The 22,387-nt window shown below is 34.8% G+C and overlaps 3 protein-coding genes across 3 annotated transcripts; all 3 read right to left on the bottom strand.

The window, feature by feature from the left end:
• Positions 470-1,612, bottom strand: LOC18599992 (germin-like protein subfamily 1 member 13). Its single transcript, XM_018120727.1, has 2 exons — positions 1,404-1,612; positions 470-1,229 (listed from the first exon to the last, which is right to left on the bottom strand). Exons 1-2 carry the CDS (start codon positions 1,525-1,527, stop codon positions 676-678), a joined length of 678 nt encoding a protein of 225 aa, XP_017976216.1. The 5' UTR covers positions 1,528-1,612; the 3' UTR covers positions 470-675.
• LOC18599990 (germin-like protein subfamily 1 member 13) lies at positions 17,411-18,437 on the bottom strand. Its single transcript, XM_018120817.1, has 2 exons — positions 18,266-18,437; positions 17,411-18,123 (listed from the first exon to the last, which is right to left on the bottom strand). The coding sequence occupies exons 1-2, from the start codon at positions 18,390-18,392 to the stop codon at positions 17,570-17,572; spliced, it is 681 nt and encodes a 226-aa protein (XP_017976306.1). The 5' UTR covers positions 18,393-18,437; the 3' UTR covers positions 17,411-17,569.
• On the bottom strand, positions 21,003-22,132 carry LOC108662309 (germin-like protein subfamily 1 member 14). The gene is made up of 2 exons (XM_018122004.1): positions 21,938-22,132; positions 21,003-21,755 (listed from the first exon to the last, which is right to left on the bottom strand). Exons 1-2 carry the CDS (start codon positions 22,062-22,064, stop codon positions 21,208-21,210), a joined length of 675 nt encoding a protein of 224 aa, XP_017977493.1. The 5' UTR covers positions 22,065-22,132; the 3' UTR covers positions 21,003-21,207.

Here is a 22,387-nt window from a genome sequence, read left to right as displayed (position 1 = left end):
CTGTTAAGCTGTTGTTACAGCTGTTGTAATCTCAATTATCTTGTAATATATATGCTCACTGTGTGATCATCCTGCACTGAATATGAATACCCTGTTTCTGCTCATTGGCTGTCTAGTTCTCTCAAACTTCTCTCTGCTTTGTGTTATAGTAATATATCGTGTCTTTGACATAAGGTCCACCATGTTTTCAGGTCTTGCGAAGACAAGTTGATTGACTCCTAACTATATATGTTTCCCATGCATTCTTTGTAGAATGTACTAGCACTAGGTCTTTGACTTCTTCTTAACAAAATTTAGTGTGTTCTAGATTCTGGCAAATAAAGTTGTAACATTCCTAAATAGTTCGTCGGCAAGAAACATTGAGTTAGCCCAATTCTGGAAATCCTCTGATGTTTTGCATAAATCTTCACATATCAGATTCCAAGACCTTAATTAAAGAATTCTCAGAAAGAGTGCTTCTAATGAGATCTAGATAAAAGTTGAGATTTGGTACTAATTTGGAGCAAACCGTAATAACATAATAAATCCAAAACCAACATACAGGGAGAATTACATCAGTGGAGATACATAAGCAACCTCTTTATTTGACTTCAACAAGAATTACTTAAATAATGATGGAAACATGTAAGATATTGCTCCAAACTGTCTACTGCTTCATGGATGTTGAATATTGGTCTAATTGTTATCCCACCAGAATTGTGACTGAAGATATTTCACTACGTTCTTGTCCAGCTGGAAGGCCTTGGTGAGAACATCAGGATTGATGGGAGGGTTTGAGCCAAAGACTGCCTTTGCAATAGTGATAACTCCTGGATTTTGGCTGCCGAAAGCAGCAAAGGCAACTGCATTAGTTTTCCCTATATTGAGCTGGAAGTGGATGAGACCAACCGGAAAGACAAAAACATCGCCAGGGTAGAGGACTTTGGTGATGAGACGGTTATCCGGGTTGGATGTGACAAAGCCGACATAGAGTGTGCCTTCTAGGACAACTAGGATCTCTGTGGCACGAGGGTGAGTGTGAGGGGGATTTAGCCCACCATAAGGTGCAAAGTCAACTCTTGCCAGAGATACGCCAAGAGTGTTAAGTCCTGGAATTTGTTCCACATTAACAGGAGTGACTTTTGACCCCAGTTGATTTGATGTGTTTCCTGGCACGTTGAGCCCTGAAAAGAAGAAGTCTTCTGCTTTGGCAAGCATTGGGTCCTTGCAGAACTTCCCATTCACAAATACTGCATGAAAGAGAAAAGTGTTTGTTGATACCAAGCACGCAAGAAAGAAAAGATTCATTTTAGTTATTATTGTTCTGGAGAATAGAAGCATTATTGCATCCTTGCTGAATGTCTTTAGTTTATGCATACCCCGGTAAATTCAAATGAAAACAGAGAAATTAAGGGAAAACATACCTGCATTTTTAGTGTCATTGAGGGCTACACAAAAGTCTTGAAGAGGGCTAGGGTCAGAGGCAGAGGCAAATGAGGAAGCCAGAGCCAAAAAGAGAAAAGATGCCAGGAAATAAACACCTTTCATTGTAGCTTGGCAGGTTACTAGATTCAAGTCTTCCAAGTTTTCTTGCTTTGGGTGAGTAAACCTTTTGAAAGCATGCCTATTTATAGGTTGGAGTCTTTGAACAAGTATTTGATCTTTCTCATCAAGGACTTACCAAGTCAGCAGTGACTTGGTTTTTTTTTTTTTTTTTCCTTTAAATTTGTGGGCGAATAATTCCTCAGCAACCATGCATCTGTATCCTCTTCGAATGCCCACTTCCAATGCTTACATCACAGCATTTAGACATGGAAGTGGTCTTGTTGTACATATCAAAAGTTTCCTTCCTTTCCTTGTTTGTGAACATTGGTACTCAATTTAAACTGACCTACTTCATTGACTTTAGCACAAATTGATAATTGCTGCAGGATGCCGGCGCTTCAGCTAATTGATCTTGCAATTCAAAAGTTGACAGTTTCCCTTACAGGTACTTCTTCCTTTTCATAGTATTTAAATTAGACATGCTTGCATTTGCAGCTGTGGCAGATGACACATGTAAGTAGTCCATTGCACTTCAACGGAAATTCGGGCTACAAATTTATGATTCAATAAATCATATTTGGAGAGCAGCTCAGATAAAAAAATAATGTTCTGTATTCAGAAAGAAAAAGGTACTCAAACCAATAGTGTGACTGAAGTAGTACTATTGCCAAAAATTGAATGTAGCAAAAAGGACGTAACAAACCTGTAAGGCAGAGAGACTCTGTAAAGTTTTTGTCTCAGTTGACAAAGTCTAATGTGACATGTTCCTGGACAATAAAACATATGGCCCCTTTGACTAAAAAAGCAAGGATTCTTGCAAGATTAACCTTGCTTGAATTGGCAAATTGCAAAATTTGACCACTTCTTGAAGAGCGGAGAAATTTGAACTAATCACTAACGCAACAGTTTGAGAACTTTAGATGTGAGCAACAATGAAGAAAAGCAGAAAAGCAAAATGGTAAATCAGTTAGTTAACTTCTGAAGTGCATATTAAACCCTGGCCTGAGTAGGCTAAAGTGGATCGATTAGGCTATGTTTTTCCTCTTATTATTTTTTCGTTTCTTTTTTGAACTGTTGTTTAAGCAGAAAGGCAAAATGGTGAATCAGTCAGTTAACTTGCTAAATACTACAAAGATAAAAATATAATAATAATTATCGAAAGATCACAGAAATCCTGAACATAAACAAAAATTATAAGTTGTCAGGAAAATCTTCTAAACTTTGTTTTACTAAGTATAAACATATGGCTTTAGAAAGAAGAATAAGTAAATGTATTTGTTCCTTTTATCTTCTTATATAATATCTGATAACTATAAAAAGCAAACTAAGTTGAGCTGATTTCGACATCCAAACATGAGTGTTCACAACATTCAAACATCTAGATGAGAAAGTATTGGAAAATTGCTATTACTTTAATTCACTTTGTCCTTGCTGGGTGAGACTTACTCTTATTATTAAATGATTGTTAAAACCTTTCAATATTCATAGGATGAAAATGATGAACTGGGGAGAGAATAGTCGAGAGAGAAGGGAGAGAAAAATGTTATTTCCTTAAAAATGGCTTCTCCACCGCGTTTCATTTTAACAACAAATATATATGCTATTCAAAGAACAACAAATATATATGCTATTCAAAGAGAGAGAACATGTAAAAAGAAATAGCAAACCAGATGAAGCCATCTGGCATTACAAAAACCGAGGGTGCTAGACTGAAAGATTTCCTGGCACAATGACTCATACACTACCAATTAATTCAAGTAGCTAAATTTTGACTTTTCAACCAATATAAAATAAACAATAAAGAACAAACAAGTAAATTGAATCTGACATCTTCTTGTTCCTTTTGAACTTCAGGTCCTTGAAATCACCATTACCTCTTCCTCTGCAGTAGCTTTGTTTGTAGATCAAAAAGTTGTCAATATTCAACACACCTCCTTGGTGTTTGAACTGCAAATACCCAACTCAGATCTCAAAAACATGAACTGATCTTTACTTAGACTTTTAGTTAAGATATTTGCTAACTGTAGTGTAGTGCCACAGTGCTGAATATCAACTTCTTCATCTTTCACAGCCTCTCGAATTGCATGAAACTTCACTTTAATGTGTTTTGTCCTGCCATACTGCACAGGGTTTTTAGCAATTAAAATAGCAAATTTGTTGTCAGTGTATAATAGTGTACCCTTCTCATAGTTATACCCCAGATCATGGAAGACTTTTCTCAACCAAATCACATGATTTGTAGCAGCAGCAATATATTTTGCTTCTGTAGAAGATTGAGCCACCACCTCCTGCTTTTTTTAATTCCAACTAAAAACTGCACTGCCAAGTGAAAAGCAATAACCAGATGTGCTTTTAGAGTCATCAAGACTTTTTGCCCAGTCACTGCTACAATATCCCATAAGAACAGAGCTTTTCTTTTTCTCAAACTTCAAGCCTAAATCTATTGTTCCTTTATTGTACCTTAAAACTCTCTTAGCTGCTGCAAGTGAGTTTGTGAAGGACTTTGCATAAATCAAGACAGCAAACAAGCAGAGAACATGATATCTGGTCTTGAAGCATTTAAATAAAGTAGACTTCCAATGATGCTTCTGTACATTAAGCTTTCGAGGTACCATCATCCTTGGTTAATCTATAGTTTGAAGCTAAAGGAGTATCCACAACTTTACATTTCTCCATGTGAAACTTCTTTAGAATTTCATTTGCATATTTACTTTGATGTATGCAAATATAATCTGACCTTTGAATGAATTGTAATCCCAAAAAATAGTGCATCTTTTCCAAGTCAGTCATTTCAAATTCTTCCATCAACTTGTTCTTAAAAACACTTAAGAAACTAACATTTGAACCAGTAAGTAATAAATCATCAACATACATGGAGATAATTACCTTGATAGAAACTGTAAGACTACTAACATATAGTGTAGGCTCATTTTGACTCCTTTGAAAGCCTTTAGCAATGAGGAATGAGTCAGTTCTGTCATACTAGGCCCTTGAAGCTTGTTTTAAACCATACAATGCTTTCACCAATTTGCAGACTTTGTCCTTAATCCTTAGTTTGATGAACCCTTTTGGTTAATGAATATAGATGTCTTCAGTAAGATAGTGATTCAAAAAAGTTAATTTCACTTTAAGATGCTAGATATTCCAACCTTCTCGAGTAGCCAATGCAACCAACAACCTTATTGTGTCATGTCTTGCAATTGGAGCAAAAGTCTCCCAATAGTCCACTCCATAAATCTGAGAATACCCTTTTACCACCAATTTTGCTTTGTACGTGTTCACTGTTCCATCAGCACTAAGCTTTGTCTTAAAAATCCACTTTGTTTCAATTACATGCTGATCTGTTGGTTTATCCACCACTAACCAAGTACCATTCTTTTCAATCATCAGCATTTCTTACTCCATTGCTTGCACCCACTTTCTGTCTGTTGTAACTTTTGCATAACTAACAGGTTCACACACTGCCATATTACACCTAGTATAAATATCTTGCAATGACCTTGTACCCCTCACAACAAGACTTTCATCTTCAATATCTACTTCTGCATCATCTTCTCTCATTGACAGTTCTTGCACCAAGTTTTAAAAATTCAAGGAATCAACAGCTAACTTCTCCCAATTCTAGTAAGAATGTTCATCAAATTTGATATCTCTACTAACAAAAATCTTATGAGTCTTCACATTATACAGTTTGTATCCTTTCGAGACCTCACTGTATCTAATATGAATGGCCACAATACTTTTTTCATCCAACTTAGTCTTGCTTTAATTAGGAACCTTTGCATAACAAATGCTCCCAAATACTCTTAAGTGAGTTATTGAAAGTTTGTACCCAAACCATACCTCAAATGGTGTTATATCTATCAAAAGTTCATGTTTGTGTCAAGTTCAAAATATAGTTTGTTGTATTCATAGCTTCTGCCCAAAAATGTTTTGGCAGGTGCTTCTAATTTAACAAACATCTTGCCACCTACATTAGAGTTATGTTTTTCCTCTCAGAAACTCCATTCTCTTGAGGACTATATGCAACAGTTAGTTGATGAGTGATGCCAAAGTCAGACAAGAAATTTTCAAACTCTCTAGCAGTGTATTCTTTACCATTGTCACTCTTGAGAACCTTTATACTCACATTTGCTTGATTTTCTACCAAGTTCTTGAACTTAACAAAATAAGATAAAGCTTCTAACTTGAGCTTAAGAAAGTAAATCCAGCAATACTTGGTTAGATCATCAATAAATATAAGGTAATACTTACTGCCACCTAGAGAGACAGTTTTCATAGGGCCTCCTAAATCAGTATGTATGAGCTACAGCTTTTTGAATGCTTTCCACTTCCTTTCTTTTGGGAATGGAAGCTTGCATTGCTTGCCTATCTAACATATCCCACATAGTAACTCAGGTTTTTCAAACTTAGGTAAGCCATCAACCAACTTTTGAGAGTACATCCTTTGTAGAGAATGGTAGTTGACATGTCTAAATCTCTTGTGCCATAATTCAAAATCATCAACATAGCTGATAAAAGCCTTACTTGCTGCCTTTTTTCAGTCAATAGGGTATCATTTGTTCTTTATCTCTATAGTCAGCGCCTTCTCACCTTTAGGATAAAAAATGGTACAATATTAACCTTTAAATAAAAGTGAATAATGATTCTCGGTGCGCTGACCAACACTAAGTAAATTTTGAATGGCTTGAGGGACAAAATAGACATCACGTATGTATTTGTTGCCTACTTGAGTCTGGACAACTACTATCCCTATACCAAAAATCCTAAGAAATGACCCATCACCAATCTCCACCTTAGCCTTATAGCTCCTGTTCAATGAGGTAAACTGACTTTTATCTTCAGTCAAATGATTTGAACAAGCACTATCTATCAGCCACAAATTTTTCTTGTCTGAGCTACTGACCTCTCGAACCATGAGCAACACCTCATCTGTACTTTGCACTTCCTCTGCAATTGCAACATTCTCATCAAGATGTGAACTCTTGTTTTTACATACTCTTTCAACATGTCCTAGCTAACCACAGGACCTACACTTGACATTTGGTCTAAACCAACAAAATTTAGTAGTATGTGTGGTCTTCTTCCAGTGTGTGCAAGGAGAAAACTTAGATTTCTGCTTTCCTGACTTGTCTTCACTCACTTTCCTCCCTTTGTCCTTTTTCTCTCTATCAGTTTCCTTTGAACTATTACCACCCAATTTCAGATTCTTAGTTCTAGCTACAAGAGCACTATCAACTGCTTTCTTCTGTCTAAAAGCTCTCCTCTATTCCAACCCTTCTAAAGCATTCACAAGCTCCTTTAAGGTGATTTGTGCTAAATCTCTAAAATCCTCTAATGAGGAGATCTTAGATTCATATTTTTCAGGAAGACTGATGCAGGAGCGTCTAAGATTGTATTTTATTAAATTTAGTTTTTGCTAATTTAGTTAATTTAAGATTTATTTTTTTTATTCTATTTAGATTAGGATTCTTTTCTTATTTTATTTTTATACTTTTAAGAATTAGTATTTGATTAGGATAGTCATGTTCTATTTAGGAATAGAACACTTATTTTATTTAAATCTTTCATTAATTATTCTAATTGTATTAGACAACTAGGAGGAGAGTTTTATTAGGATATGGGTCTATAATACTATAAATAGGACCCTTAGGCTTAATTATTATACACATTCAAGTTGAGAGTTAATAAATAATATTTTCTTAAGTAGGAGTGCTTATTTCTCTAGGCCCTTTTTAAAGAGTAAGAGGTTTTAGTATCTTTGGCCTAGCTAACCAAAGTGGGATTTTGGCTAATTTTCACCTTAGTGGGGTTTTCAACCTTGCCAAGATTAATGATTCACCTTAGTGGGGTTTTCAATTTCGCCACGATTGGTGTCTTTCACAACGCCCAAGTGTCTTTACAATGCCTCGGTGTTAGTTTAGTATCAGAGCGATTGAATCATTGTTCGCTGCATAAGTTTAGGTTCGCTGTCGAGTTTCAATACTCCCTGTTCGGGTAATTTTATTTATTGCTTTATAGTTATATTGTCGACTTTTTTTTTCTACATCACCACATTATCACCATACAATAAAATGCCGCCAAGATGTCAAAATAGTCAAAGAGATGATCACAAGATTGAGATTACAGAATTACGTCAGCAAATTCAAGAATTACATGTGCAACTCGTAAGACGTGATGCTCAATTAAACAATAATAACTCTAGTGATGAAGAGAATGACACAAACCCATTTCATAAAAATTCATCCTCTGATGAAGAAGTACCTATTCGTCACTTGAAAACTGTTGCTACCAAAGATTTGGGAATCAAAGTCGACATTCTTGAGTTTAAAAGAAGACTTCATCCTAATAACTTCCTTGACTGGCTCTACAAAGTGGAAAGAGTTTTCGAGCTCAAAGATATTCCTAATGAAAAACTTATGAAGCTTGTGGCAATTAAATTGAAAGAGCATGCCTCTATTTGGTGGGAAAATCTCAAACAACAACAAGAGAGAAAAGGGTGCAATAAGATCAGAATATGGGATAAAATACGTTGAGAGCTCAAACGTAAGTTCCTTTCTAAGCATTATCGACAAGAAATTTTTATTAAATTTCATAACTTGAGGCAAAAATAATGTTGGTGGAAGAATATACAATGGAGTTTAAATAACTACACATGAAATGTGATGTCCATGAACCAGAAGAACAAACTGTAACTCGTTATCTTAGGGTCTCAATGTTGAAATTGCAAATGTTGTTCAACTACAACCATATTGAAACTTAAATGATGTCATCAGATTAGCACTAAAGATTGAGAAACAATGATCAAGGAAACGCTCAATGAGTTCATCTAGACAATAAAAATCTACCTCAAACCATGAAAGTCAAAGTTCAACAACTAATCCGCCTCCAAAGGTAAACTCTTCCAAAATTGTAAGCAGAAACGATAAAGAGACTACTTTTACTCGTGCTTCTAATGTCAACAAAAAATGCTTCAAATGCCAAGGATTTGGGCATATTGCTTCTGATTGTCCGAAGAAAAGAATTATTTCCTTAGTAGAAGAAGAAGATTGTGTGGATTGGGAAAAATTAGAACCAGATGATGAATATGATGATGAAATAAAGGATGAGCTACAAATATTCAACAACGAAAAGATAGAAGAAGTTTCTGCTGACCATGGAAAAGCTCTCGTTGTTCATCATAACCTTAACACTGTCATGATGACTGAAGATGAAAGTTGGCTTCTTCATAACATATTCTATATAAGGTGCACATTTCAAAGGAAAGTTTGTAATGTCATTATTGATAGTGGAAGTTGTGAGAATGTTGTTGCTAACTACATGGTAGAAAAGTTGAAACTTCCAATTGAAGTATATCCTCATCCTTACAAGCTACAATAGTTGAGAAAAGGAAACAAAGTTAAGGTAGCAAAGCATTGTTGTGTTCAATTCTCTATTGGAAATAAGTATAAAGATAAAGTCCGGTGTGATGTTATTCTAATGGATGCATGCCACTTGTTGTTAGGATACCTATGGCAATATGATCGTCGAGCTCACTATGATGGATACAAGAATACTTATTTCTTTATTAAGGATGGAGTAAAAATTATGTTGACTCCATTAAAGCCAAAAGATTGACTAAAGAGACAAAAGGAAGATAAAGCACTCATCACTGTATTTGGCTTAAACAAAGCTTATTGTGAGTCAAACCATTTATGTCTCTTATTAGTCTTTAAGGAGAATGAAATATCTTCACCCTTATCCAAGCATGATTAAACAAAATTGGTCAACAAAAGTTTGGGAAACTTATCAAGAAGTTTTGTGGACAACCATGCTGTTAACAAGACTATAGTTAAGTATGATTTTCCTATTACTCGATTGGATAACATGATTGATCAACTCATTGGTTCTAAGGTGTTTTTGAAGATAGATTTGAAGAAAGGATATCATCAAATTCGAATACAACTTGGAGATAAATGGAAAACAACCTTTAAAACAATGGATGAATTGTTCGAATGGTTGGTATGGACTATGACAGTATGTGGATCTAGACATTATGAGGACTTTGTCAAAGCCTACTCGTCAGAGCCAAGTTTTTTTGACCCGAGGAGAATGGCATAGGAGCATCTAAGATTATATTTTATTAATTTAGTTTTTGCTAATTTAGTTGATTTAGGATTTAGTTTTTTATTCTATTTAGATTATGATTCTTTTCTTATTTTTATTTTAATACTTTTAAGAATTAGTATTTGATTAGGATAGTCATGTTCTATTTAGGAATAGAACACTTATTTTATTTAAATCTTTTATTAATTATTCTAATTGTATTAGACAACTAGGAGTAGAGTTTTATTAGGATATGGGTCTATAATACTATAAATAGGAATTGAGGCTTAGTTATTATACACATTTAAGTTGAGAGTTAATAAATAATATTTTCTTAAGTAAGAGTGCTTATTTCTTTATGCTCTTTTTAAAGAGTAAGAGGTTTTAGTATCTTTGACTTATCTAACCAAAGTGGGATTTTGGTTATGTTTCACCTCAATGGGGTTTCCAACCTTGCCAAAATTGGTGATTCACTTTAGTTTTCATCCTCGCCACGATTGGTGTCTTTCACAATGCCCAAGTGTCTTTACAGCGCCCCGATGTTAAAGACTCACTAGCATTTTGCTAACTAATCTGTCTTCAGGCATCGTTTTCCCTAGCAACCTACGTTGGTTCACTATAGCCATTAATCTTCTAGAAAACATTCTAATAGGTTCATCTTCATCCATACTTAGCATTTCAAATTGCTTGGTTAAGTTCAAAACCTAAATCTGTTTGGTTCTTTCACTACCCTGAAATTCATCCTTCAAGTGATCCCAAACTTCTTTTGGATTCTCTAAATGCATTATTCTTGCAAATATTTCATCAGTGACAGTAGATTGCAAACAAGACAAACTTTATACCTCTTAGCTATGTCCTCTTCATGCTGCTTCATCTGTGCAATGGTTGGGTTGGCATGTCTTAGCATTGGCTCAGCTCTAGTTTCCATAGCTTCCCAAATGTTGAAAGCCTTCAAGTAGGACTTCATTTTGACTGACTAGAAAATATAGTTTTTCCAAAAAAAAAAAAACCAGTGGAGCTGATGTACCGAACCCAGCTATGGCCATGAAAAAAATAATAATCACAATCGGATGAACAACAAACAAAGCAAGGTAGATTAACAAGTAAATAGCACCAATAATCCCTTAAGATCCTTATATTTGCTCTGATACCATGTTAAAACTTTTGAATATTCAAAGGATCAAAATGATGAACAGGAGAGAGAATAGTCAAGAAAGAAGAGAGAGAAAAATACTATTTCCTCAAAAACGGCTTCTCCATTGCGTTTCATTTTAACAACCAATATATATGTTGTTCAAATAGAGAGAACATGTAAAAAGAAATAGCAAACCAGATGAAGCCATCTGGCATTACAACGACCGAGGGTGTTGGAATGAAAGATTCCCTGGCACAATGAATCATACACTACCAATTAATTCAAGTAGCTAAATTTTGACTTTTCAACTAACATAAAATAAACAATAAAAACAAACAAGTAAAATTGAATCTGACATCTTTTTGTTCCTTTTGAACTTCAGGCCCTTGAAATCACCATTACCTCTTCCTCTGCAGTAGCTTCGTTTGTAGATAAAAAAGTCATCAATATTCAACAATCTGTTGGATATTTTCAAATAAAAAAATATATGATGTCATATCTTAATAAAAGGAAAAATTATGACTATTAGAAATTAAATTAAAAGAAGGGTTGTGTCTGTTGGAAATAAATAAATAAAATTAAAAAAATAAATAAATAAGAAAAAAAGTTACATCTGTTGGAAAATACCAACAGGAAGAAACTCTTTGAAACAGACACAAACAGTGTCTGTTGGGAACAGGCATTTATGCCTATAAAAGAAACTCCCTTTACCCAACAAAACACACATCAGAAAAATAAAAAACTTTCCTTCCTTTCTCAAATTTCTCAAGTTTTCTTCTATACTATTTTTCTGCAGAAAAATATTATAGAAGTTTGATAATCTTGTTATATTCCGATGAGTGCTCAATGGATTGATTTCGTTAGTGCAAAACATCGTCAATCATTGGGCTTCATTGTATCTTCAAGGTTTATACGTCGAAAACTCTTTTGCACACTACAAGTGGGGGCGAATAAAACCTTAAGGACAGTGGCATTGATACATGCCTTGAAGCCAATTTCTAAGTTTTCAGTTTGGTGTTCTAACAATCTTAAGGTTTTATTTCTGTTCCAACAATGGTTGCTGCAAGTGGGACACTAAGAAAATTGGCTTCTGACTTTGTAAAATTAGATCGGTTTGATGGTGGCAACTTTCTAAGATGGCAAAAGAAGATGCATTTCCTACTATCAACCTTGAAAGTTGTCTATGTTTTAACCACACCTAGACCAGAAGAAGAAAAAAATGAGTCTGTTGCTGCAACGAGAGAAAGGCAAAAATGAGAAAATGCCGATTATATGTGCAAAGGTCACATCTTGAATGGTTTGACTGATGGTTTATTTGACACAGACCAGATGAGGCTACTGCAAAAGAATTATGGGACAAACTGGAAGCCAGGTACATGACAGAAGATGCAACAAGTAAGAAATTTCTAGTTAGTCGCTTTATTAATTATCAAATGGTTGATGAGCGTTCTGTTACAGAACAACTACGAGAAATTGAAAGAATGCTTAATCAGTTTAATCAATATAAAATGAAAATGGATGAAACTATAATTGTATCCTTCATTATAGACAAACTTCCTCCATCATGGAAAGACTTTAAAAGAAGTCTAAAACACAAAAAGGAAGAAATAACTCTTGGGGCTTTGGCAAATCATCTTCGAATTGAAGAGGAATACAAGAAACAAGAACGAGTTGTTGTTTCTGGTGAAGCCAAAGTACATGTTGTAGAGGAAGGACATACCACTAAACCTGCCAAAAAGAAGTTCAAGCAAATTGCTAATGGTCCGAAATTCAAAAGATAAAATAAAAGCACATGTTTCTATAATGGAAAACCAAGACATTTCAAGAATGAATGTCGATTATTGAAGAAGAAAATAATTCTTCAAAAAGAATAGCTTCTGAAAATTTTATTGCTATGATTTCTGAAATCAATGTGCTTGAAGAAAATGATGCCTGGTGGGTTGATTCTGGAGCAACAAAACATGTGTTCAATGATAAGAGTCTTTTCAAGAATTTCGTACCAAGTGAGTGTGAAAATTTCCTATACATGGGAAATTCTTCTACAGCAATGATTAAAGGCAAAGGGACTGTTGAACTTCAATTCACTTCTGGAAAAACTTTAACTTTGAAAGATGTATTCTATGTTCCAGAAGTTAGGAAAAATTTAGTGTCTGAAAGTCTATTAAATAAGTTTGGTTTCAAGCTTGTATTTGAGGTAGATAAATTCATTCTGTCCAAAGGGGGAATTTTTGTTGGGAACGGTTACATGTGTGATGGAATGTTCAAACTAAATATTGTCAATAATAAGATAGATGTTTCTGCTTATATGATTGAATCTTCTTATTTATGGCATTATAGATTAGGACATTTAAATTATAGAAGATTGGATGACATGTATAAAATGGACTTAATTCCAAAATTCAATCCAAATATTGATAAATGTAATACATGCATGCTAACAAAAATAACTAGAAATCCTTTTCCTAAAGTTAAAAGAAATACCAAATTATTTGAATTAATACATAGTGATGTGTGTGATATGCATAGTACACCTACATTAGCTAGAAAGAAATATTTTGTCACATTCATTGATGATTTCTCTAGATATTGCTATGTATATTTGTTGCATTCTAAAGATGAAGTACTTGATAAATTTAAGGTTTATAAATCAGAAGTTGAATTACAAAGTGAATCTTTTATCAAGTGTTTAAGATCGGATAGAGGTGGAGAATATTATAGTCCAATCCATCATATTTCAACACCTTACACACCACAACATAATGGTGTAGCAGAAGGGAAGAATAGGGTCTTGACTGAAATGGTAAATGTTATGTTATCATATTCAGGAATTGGAAAAGGTTTTTGGGGAGAAGCTTTGTTAACAGCTTGTCATATATTAAATAGAGTTCCTATAAAGGAAACCAAAATGACCCCATATGAGCAATGGAAGAAAAGGAAACCAAACCTTAATTATATGAAAGTTTGGGGATGTAGAGCTGTAGTTAAAATTTCGAAACCCAAAAGAAAGAAATTGGGTGAAAGAGGAATAGAATGCATATTCATAGGATATGCACAACATAGTAAAGCATACAGGTTCATGGTAATTGAACCAAATGATTCAATTCCTGTCAATACTGTTATTGAATCAAGAGATGCAATATTTGATGAAAATATATTCAAATCTGTTTTAAGACAACTACAGCCACTATAATCAATTCAGTCAAATGTCATTCCATTGGAACAAAATGAAGATAATGATGAATCTAGACTAGAAATAAGGAAAAGCAAAGGGGCTAGAAAGGTAAAAGATTTTGGTCCAGACTTTTATATGTTCCTTGTAGAAGGAATAAGGGAAAATATTGACAATAAGATTCCTTATTGTTTTAATTTAGAATCAGACCTTGTTACATATGATGAGACAATGAAGTCTCAAGATTCTGCATTTTGGAAGGAAGCAATCAATGATGAGACGGACTCAATAATGGGAAATAATACTTAGATTTTGGTTGATCTTCCACCAAGTTCCAAACCAATTGGTTGTAAATGGATTTTCAAAAAGAAAATTAAAGTAGATGGAACCATAGACAAATTCAAAGCAAGATTAGTAGCCAAAGGATTTACGCAAAAGCAAGGGATTGACTACTTTGATACTTATGCTCCAGTAGCAAGAATTGCTACAATTAAACTTTTAATCTCCCTTGCATCAATTAATAAGTTGGCAATTCACCAAATGGATGTCAAAACAACATTTTTAAATGGTGAATTAGAAGAGGAAGTCTACATGGAACAACCAGAAGGGTTTGTTGTTTCAGGGCAAGAGTATAAAGTTTGTAAACTTGTCAAATCATTGTATGGGCTTAAACAAGCACCCAAACAATGGAATAAAAAATTTGATGAAATTGTTTTAGCTAATGACTACAACATAAATGAATCTGACAAGTGCATATATAGCAAATTTCAAAATGGTAAAGGTGTTATAATTTGCTTATATGTGGATGATATGTTAATTTTTGGTACGAATTTAGAACAAACCGAGGAAACAAAGAAGTTTTTGTCAAAAAACTTTGCAATTAAAGATATGGGTGTAGCAGATGTCATTTTAGGAATTAAAATATTTCGAGATGAAAATAACATAACTTTATCTCAATCGCACTACATTGAAAAAGTGCTTGAAAAGTTTAATCTTACTAATTGTATACCAGCATCTACACCCATGGATCCTCAAATTAAATTAGTACCTAATGCCGTTAGGGCTATTGATCAATTACAATATGCAAGAGTAATTGGTTGCTTGATGTATGCAATGACATGTACAAGGCCAGATATAGCATTTGCTGTTGGAAAGTTAAGTAGATATACAAGTAATCCAGGTACTTTGCATTGGCAAGCCATAAATCGAGTACTAAGATATTTAAAGAAAACAATTAATTATGGACTTTGCTATAATGGATATCCATCAGTGCTAGAAGGATATTCAGATGCTAGTTGGATTACAAGTTTAAAAGATCATGCTTCCACAAGCGGATGGATCTTCATGCTTGGTGGGGGTGCCATTTCTTGGCGGTTCAAGAAACAAACATGTATAACTGATTCTACCATGGCAGCCGAATTTATTGCATTGGCTGCTGCCACTAAAAAAGCTGAATGGCTAAGAAATTTACTCTATGGTGTGCCTTTATGGCCTAAACCAATTTCTCCAATTTCTATCCATTGTGATAGTGAAGCAACTCTAGCAAAAGCATATAGCCAAGTGTATAATGGAAAATCTAAACATATTGGATTAAGACATAGCTATGTTCGACAGTTAATTTTTGATGGAGTGATCATTATAACTTTTGTGAGGTCTAGTGAAAACTTGACGGATCCTTTAACAAAAAATCTTGCTAGAGATCTTGTAAATAAGACCTCAAAAGGGATGGGACTCAAGCTCATAAATTGAAAGTCACCAATGGTGGAAACTTGACTCAACGCTTGGTATAACGTCAAGTCTTGAGTTCAATGAGATAAAGTACATCATTTGAATGTGGCTGCTAGCACTATAATATAATATATTTTATCTTAAGTGAAGTGCTAGGTACCCGTAATGATAAGGAAATGATGATTTATATATCTTAATAGACCCATAACATAATTTGTTAGAATGCTTTAGTTACGGGGGCATTCATGGGATCTACCTATGTGAGTGTGAAGTGTGGCCGCTTCTAGGAGTTCAAGAGCTTGGCTCTAACAGTACTCATGAAAAGAAGATACAGAGGCATGGCCATTAGAGCATCATGAGATACTGTGCATTTATTGGTATTGAAATTGTTGTGTGAGATGTATTCGATTAACCAAATGGAATAGCTGGTTCAAAGCATAGTCTACCATGCAATTTCGATTAACTTTAATATGTTTTCACTAAGTGAAGTTTCAATCGGAAGACACCTTCATTTATGCAATTGATTTCCAAGATTATCGAAAATTTGAATTAATTTGAAAATGGTGGGGGATTGTTGGATATTTTCAAATAAAAAAAATATATGATTTCATATCTTAATAAAAGGAAAAATTGTGACTGTTGGAAATTAAATTAAAAGAAGGGTTGTGTCTGTTGGAAATAAATAAATAAAATTAAAAAAAATAAATAAATAAGAAAAAAAGTTACGTCTGTTGGAAAAGACCAACAGGAAGCAACTCTTTGAAATAGACACAAACAGTATTTGTTGGGAACAGGCATTATGCCTATAAAAGAGACTCCCTTTATCCAACAAAACACATATCAGAAAAACAAAAAACTTTCCTTCCTTTCTCAAATTTCTCAAGTTTTCTTCTATACTATTTTCCTGTAGAAAAATATTATAAAATGTTGATAATCTTGTTATATTCCAGTGAGTGCTCAGTGGATTGATTTCGTCAGTGCAAAACGTCGTCAATTATTGGGCTTCATTGTATCTTCAAGGTTTATACATCGGAAACTCTTTTGGACACTACAAGTGGGAGCGAATAAAACCTCAAGGGCAGTGGCATTGATACATGCCTTGAAGCCAATTTCTAAGTTTTCAGTTTGGTGTTCTAACACAATCATTATTCACATTATTGTTTGATAAAAGTTTGGCATGCACACATTAGTTACCCTAAAGTTCTTGTAAGGTCAGACATCATTTGCCCAAATTCAAGGATCGATGTTGCAGGTCACACACTCAATTAAAAGCCTTAGTAACTAATAGGTCTCATTTCACTGTGATCACTTATATCAATAATTGCTGTCATCTCACCAGATCATGTTAACACCTAATGCTTCCTGATCTTGTTTTTTCCTCTGGTTGCATTTAAGGTCTTATAGTTTGGAGAATTGACCTGTAAACTAGGAAACATGCTTATCATGCATGCATCTGAAAGGATCAGAATTATTATTCCTTTAGGGTTTCCTTAGGAGGAAAAAGGAGGAGAGGTTGTGGGATGTTAATTGTACACATTTTATTTAACCTTCGCTGCACTCTTTATTTGCCAAAGTTATAGTCTTTTTTGCTAACTATACTGATTAACTTGCCCCATTAATTTTCTAATGAGGTCTGCAAATATCAACTTCACCAATTGTACATTTCTCCCTCTTGACAGCATTGCACAATTAACCACTAATTATAAATTTCCCTCCACATGTTCAAAGGAGCACAGAATACATAGAATGCAATGTTATGGCTTAAAAAATTTTAATATATAGAATGCTGAACACAGCAAAGGAGAGGTACAAATGTAATCACTTGATGCATTATAATTAGGTTCACGACAATAGGAAAGAAGATGGATGACACATTATTCAAAATAAAAAATTTCAATATCTTATGGATTCATGACACATTATTCAAATTAATTGTTGTCCCACCAGAACCGGGACTGAAGAGAGGTAACAATATTCTTGTCCAGCTGGAAGGCCTTGGTGAGAACATCAGGATTGATGGGAGGCTTTGAGCCAAACACTGCATTTGCAATAGTGATAACTCCTGGATTTTGGCTGCTGAGACCAGCAAAGGCAACTGCATTAGTTTTCCCTATATTGAGCTGGAAGTGGATGAGACCAACTGGGAAAACAAACACATCTCCAGGGTACAAGACTTTGGTGATGAGACGATTCTCCGGGTTGGATGTAACAAAGCCAACGTAAAGTGTGCCCTCTAAAACCACTAGGATCTCAGAGGCACGAGGATGAGTGTGAGGGGGGTTTAGGCCTCCGTACGGAGCATAGTCAATTCGAGCAAGAGATATGCCAAGAGTGTTAAGTCCTAGTATCTGTGCAACATTGACAGGAGTCACAGTTGATCCCACTGGATTTGATGTGTTTCTGGGGATATTGAGCCCTGAATAGAAGAAGTCTTCTGCCTTGGCAAGCTTTGGGTCCTTGCAGAACTTCCCATTTACGAACACTGCATCAATGAAAGCAATGCTAGTTAATTATGAAGAAAAATATTGCTCGGAATGGAAGCCTTTGCATCCATTATAGTCATTGACATAAAATAATAATTAACATAAAAGTCCTGAGAAACAAAACATAATACTATAACATACCGCCATCCTTGGTGTCATTGATGGCTACACAGAAGTCTTGGAGAGGGCTAGGGTCAGAAGCTGAGGCCAATGACCAAGCGAAGGCCAAGAAGGCAGAAGCTACAACGAAAAGTTGAACTCCTTTCATTAGAATTCCGCTGGCAGGAAATCTATCCTACTTTGTGGAGCTGTATGCTAGTACTTGGGAGAGGGGTGAGAAATCCCGCATGGCAGAAAGGTCTATTTATAGATGGAAAACAAATGAACTGGTCCTTGTTTCCTCTCAATGAAGTTGGTGACTACTGGCCATGTGCCTTTACAACTAGTTATTTTCTATTTGGGAGATGAATCATTCTTCAACAACTACACTTTCTAGTCCCGTTTTCCTCATCCATGTCTCACATCATTCTAACATTGTCGTGGAACAGGTCTTAATTCACTCAAGACTTCTATGTATCTTTCCTATATTTTTCGTTTTGGAATGAAGTTTTATGCGTTGATTGATTCTGTGTTGCCTTTGTGGAAAGAAATGCTAGAAATTAACAAGTTCATATTTGATAACCTGCAGTTGGGGTATAATTCTCCACATTATGAAAAAGTAATAACTTGATTGCCACTTCTTTGAAATTACAAACATTTATAAAAAATTTTGGATTAGGTAGCAAATGAATGTTTCCCTAGTAAATAAGTTTATAGATATTTACGAAGTGCATCACATACCATCAAATATGAACTCATCATAAACAAGTTTACATAGTCTTCTTCATACCTTCAACTTTGTCCTTTCTTTTATTCATTATTTGAGTGAGATAATTTCATTTATATCTGGAGTTGCTGCTAACAACCGGCAAAGTTTTGTCCGTTGAACTCAATTCATTCTTTGTAATTAGCATGATCTAAGAAGTGCTAATGAGACAAAAACTTATGCTACATTTAAGGTTTCTAACTTTATCCCCAATCAACATATTATATAGTCTCAATTGACAAAGTCTAATCTGACATGTTCATGAATACTCAAACATATTACATCTGTGCTTATCACATTCACAACATTAGTAATTTCTTGCAAGTTCAATTAACCATGCTAGACTCAAACATCCTCAATTAGCCAAAAATTAATTAGGGCTGCTTTGAATTGATCTTAGAATTGGCAAAACTGTGGCTGGAAGAAACTGTTTCAAGATTGTGGGTGATGACTCAGTTGTAACTCTCGCAGACATGAATAATCATTGAGCATTGAGGTCACTTGGTGATTTCTTTATTTGGTGATCTAACCAAGGAAGCCTAATGGCAAAATAGAAAGTGATTAATTATCTTGCATAACATTATTAATGAACAATAAGAATAGTTGTTAAAAGTATTGGTAGGTGATAATGACATTGAGCTACAAAAAAATTATCAACAGATTATACTATGCAGATCCTGTTCAATGGATTGCAACTTGCAATTGTGACCGTGTAACGTGTAATGACTCAAATTTGCCTAGTCAGTCTTCCAGACGTGAAAAAAAAAAGGTAAGCTTGAAGACTTCTGTAACTTCAAAGACTTTGAATCATATTTATGTGAGAGATCACATGTTATTATTTAATACAAATTTGTTGCTGACATTATATATGTATCCTTTGTAATTAATCAGTTTATCTTATGATGTGTTCTGAGAAGCGTTTCATATTTTCATGGCAGCTTCTACCTATCATCAGATTAATATTAGGCAAAGAAGCATACGTAGTTAATTAGATGCCACAAGAAATTAAGAGCAGAAGCATTTCTCTTGACATTTATAGGGACTTGTCTTTCAAATTTGTCATGACTCATGAGTTCTTGTAAGATCACTCAATTTTAAAACAACTGAATTACTGAAAAAGGCAGAAACAGAAAAGGGAGTAAAGGAGCAAGTAACCAACATGGTGATTGTGCAAGGCCCTGAGCTAACAGATGAAGTAGATAGCTGTGGCAAAATGTAGCAGCAAGGGCAAGGCATTTGTACTTTAATATATGGACAAACTGACAGCTTCGGTTTAGGCTCATACACCAGTATTCAAGATCTAATTACATCAATAAGCAACTGACTTCACCGAGTCACAAAATCAATTCATTACAGATTTAACTCTTTAGTATCCTAATGGATATATTCCAATTCTAGATTGTCTAACAACTCATCAACTTGTCTGGCCATTAAAGAAAATAAAAATAAAAAACCTTAGTTAGTTTCACAAGCATACTGAGAGAACGTTCTGCACCTCAAATTTTTTTTCCACCTAATATCTACCAGGTTACTCTATAAAGTGAGGGACATGTCTTGTCTTCTTAGTGATGTTTTGGACACAATTAATTGGATCGAAGTTGAACATACCAACTTATCTAACAGGTAAGGCATTTGGTTTTGTAGAATTCCACCTTCAGAATTATTTTATATGCAGTGTACCTTGCAGGGGAAGGCAGGGTTTGGTGTTGAATATGTAATTGATTCAACCCCAAGAGTCAGCAAATTAATATCCTGTCTAATTTTCACCCTAATCTGATTTCTCTGGTTATAATGTTATGTTGAAGTAGTTCATATCTCAACCTCTTCATCAGACAATGTTTATCATTACTAGTGCACACCTCAGACCACTGGGTAATCAACCTCTCATTTTTGCACTGTATTTTGACACTCGCAAAAGAATACAAAGTATATTGCTTCAAAGTTACTTGACTTGTATATGTAAAATTCTATCTGCTTTTTACCTTGCATACACATGTGAGCATGAGAGAGAGATTGCAAATTGACGTATATATATTATGATTTTTATACCCAGAATGATCACAAGGACAGAGGAGACTGGAGAGGTCCATCATCAACCAGCCTGTTTATTGTATTACAGTAAGTAGAATAATATGACTTTCATGTAGAAAATTAATGGCAACATTATTCAAAACAAGCAACAAACTTCTGGGTTTTGACTTGGCTCTTAAATTAGTTTTTAATCTGACCAGAACCGGGACTGAAGATAGCTAACCACTCTCTTGTCCAACTGGAAGGCCTTTGTGAGAACATCCGGATTGATTGGTGGGTTTGAGCCAAAGACTGCCTTAGCAATAGTTATAACCCCTGCATTTTGGCTGCTGAGACCAGCAAAGGCGACAGCCGCTGTTTTCCCTATATTGAACTGGAAGTGGATCAAACCAATTGGGAAAACAAAAACATCTCCAGGATTTAGGACTTTAGTGAAGAGACGGTTCTCCGGGTTGGATGTAACAAAACCAACGTAGAGTGTGCCCTCCACGACCACTAGGATTTCAGTGCCACGGGGGTGAGTGTGAGGGGGATTTAGGCCACCATAAGGTGCATAGTCAATTCGAACCAGAGATATGCCAAGGGTGTTAAGTCCTGGTATTTGGTCAACATTGACAGTAGTGACATTTGATCCAACTGGATTTGATGTGTTTCCTGGCATGTTGAGGCCTGAATAGAAGAAGTCATCTGCTACTGCGAGCTTTGGGTCCTTGCAGAACTTCCCATTTACAAACACTGCAGGAAAGACAGGTTAGTCGATGTACGTATATCATCCCATGCAAAAGCATAGTACCTTTTAGCAATGCTATTATATTATTAAAAAAATATTCCTCCTAAGCTGAAAGTCCTTCAGCTCAGGCATTGGCATCATGAATATAACATAAAGTCCTGAAAACATAATTAAACTAAATGCCTACCGCCATTCTTGGTGTCGTTGATAGCCACACAAAAGTCCTGGAGAGGACTAGGGTCAAAGGCTGATGCTAATGAGTTAGCAAAAGCCAAGAGGGTAAAAGCAACAAGGAAGCAGTGAATTCCTTTCATTATGATATACCAGCTAAGCTTTGCTTACTTTGAGTTAGCTAGTTGTATGCTATTGGTTTTGGAGAAGAGTGAGAAACTTTGAATGGCAGGCAGTGCTATTTATAGATGGAAACCAATGGCTTTTCAAAAGAAAAAAAAATAGATGGAAGCCAATGACCAGGTCAATATTTTCATTAACTAGCAGGTAAAGACTTTTCAAGAAGAATCATTAATTAATCTCCAAAAAAGTTTCAATCATTTATTCATTATGCTGGTTTATTTTACTCATCCTTATGTTTACATTATTGAAAAATTGGTCTTGGAAGTTGTCATATTTCTGTCTA

This window comes from Theobroma cacao, chromosome 5, assembly GCF_000208745.1.
Source record: "Theobroma cacao cultivar B97-61/B2 chromosome 5, Criollo_cocoa_genome_V2, whole genome shotgun sequence".
Taxonomy (NCBI): domain Eukaryota; kingdom Viridiplantae; phylum Streptophyta; class Magnoliopsida; order Malvales; family Malvaceae; genus Theobroma; species Theobroma cacao.
The sequence above is the reverse complement of the archived record's forward strand: the minus strand, read 5'-3'. Positions and strand labels throughout refer to the sequence as shown.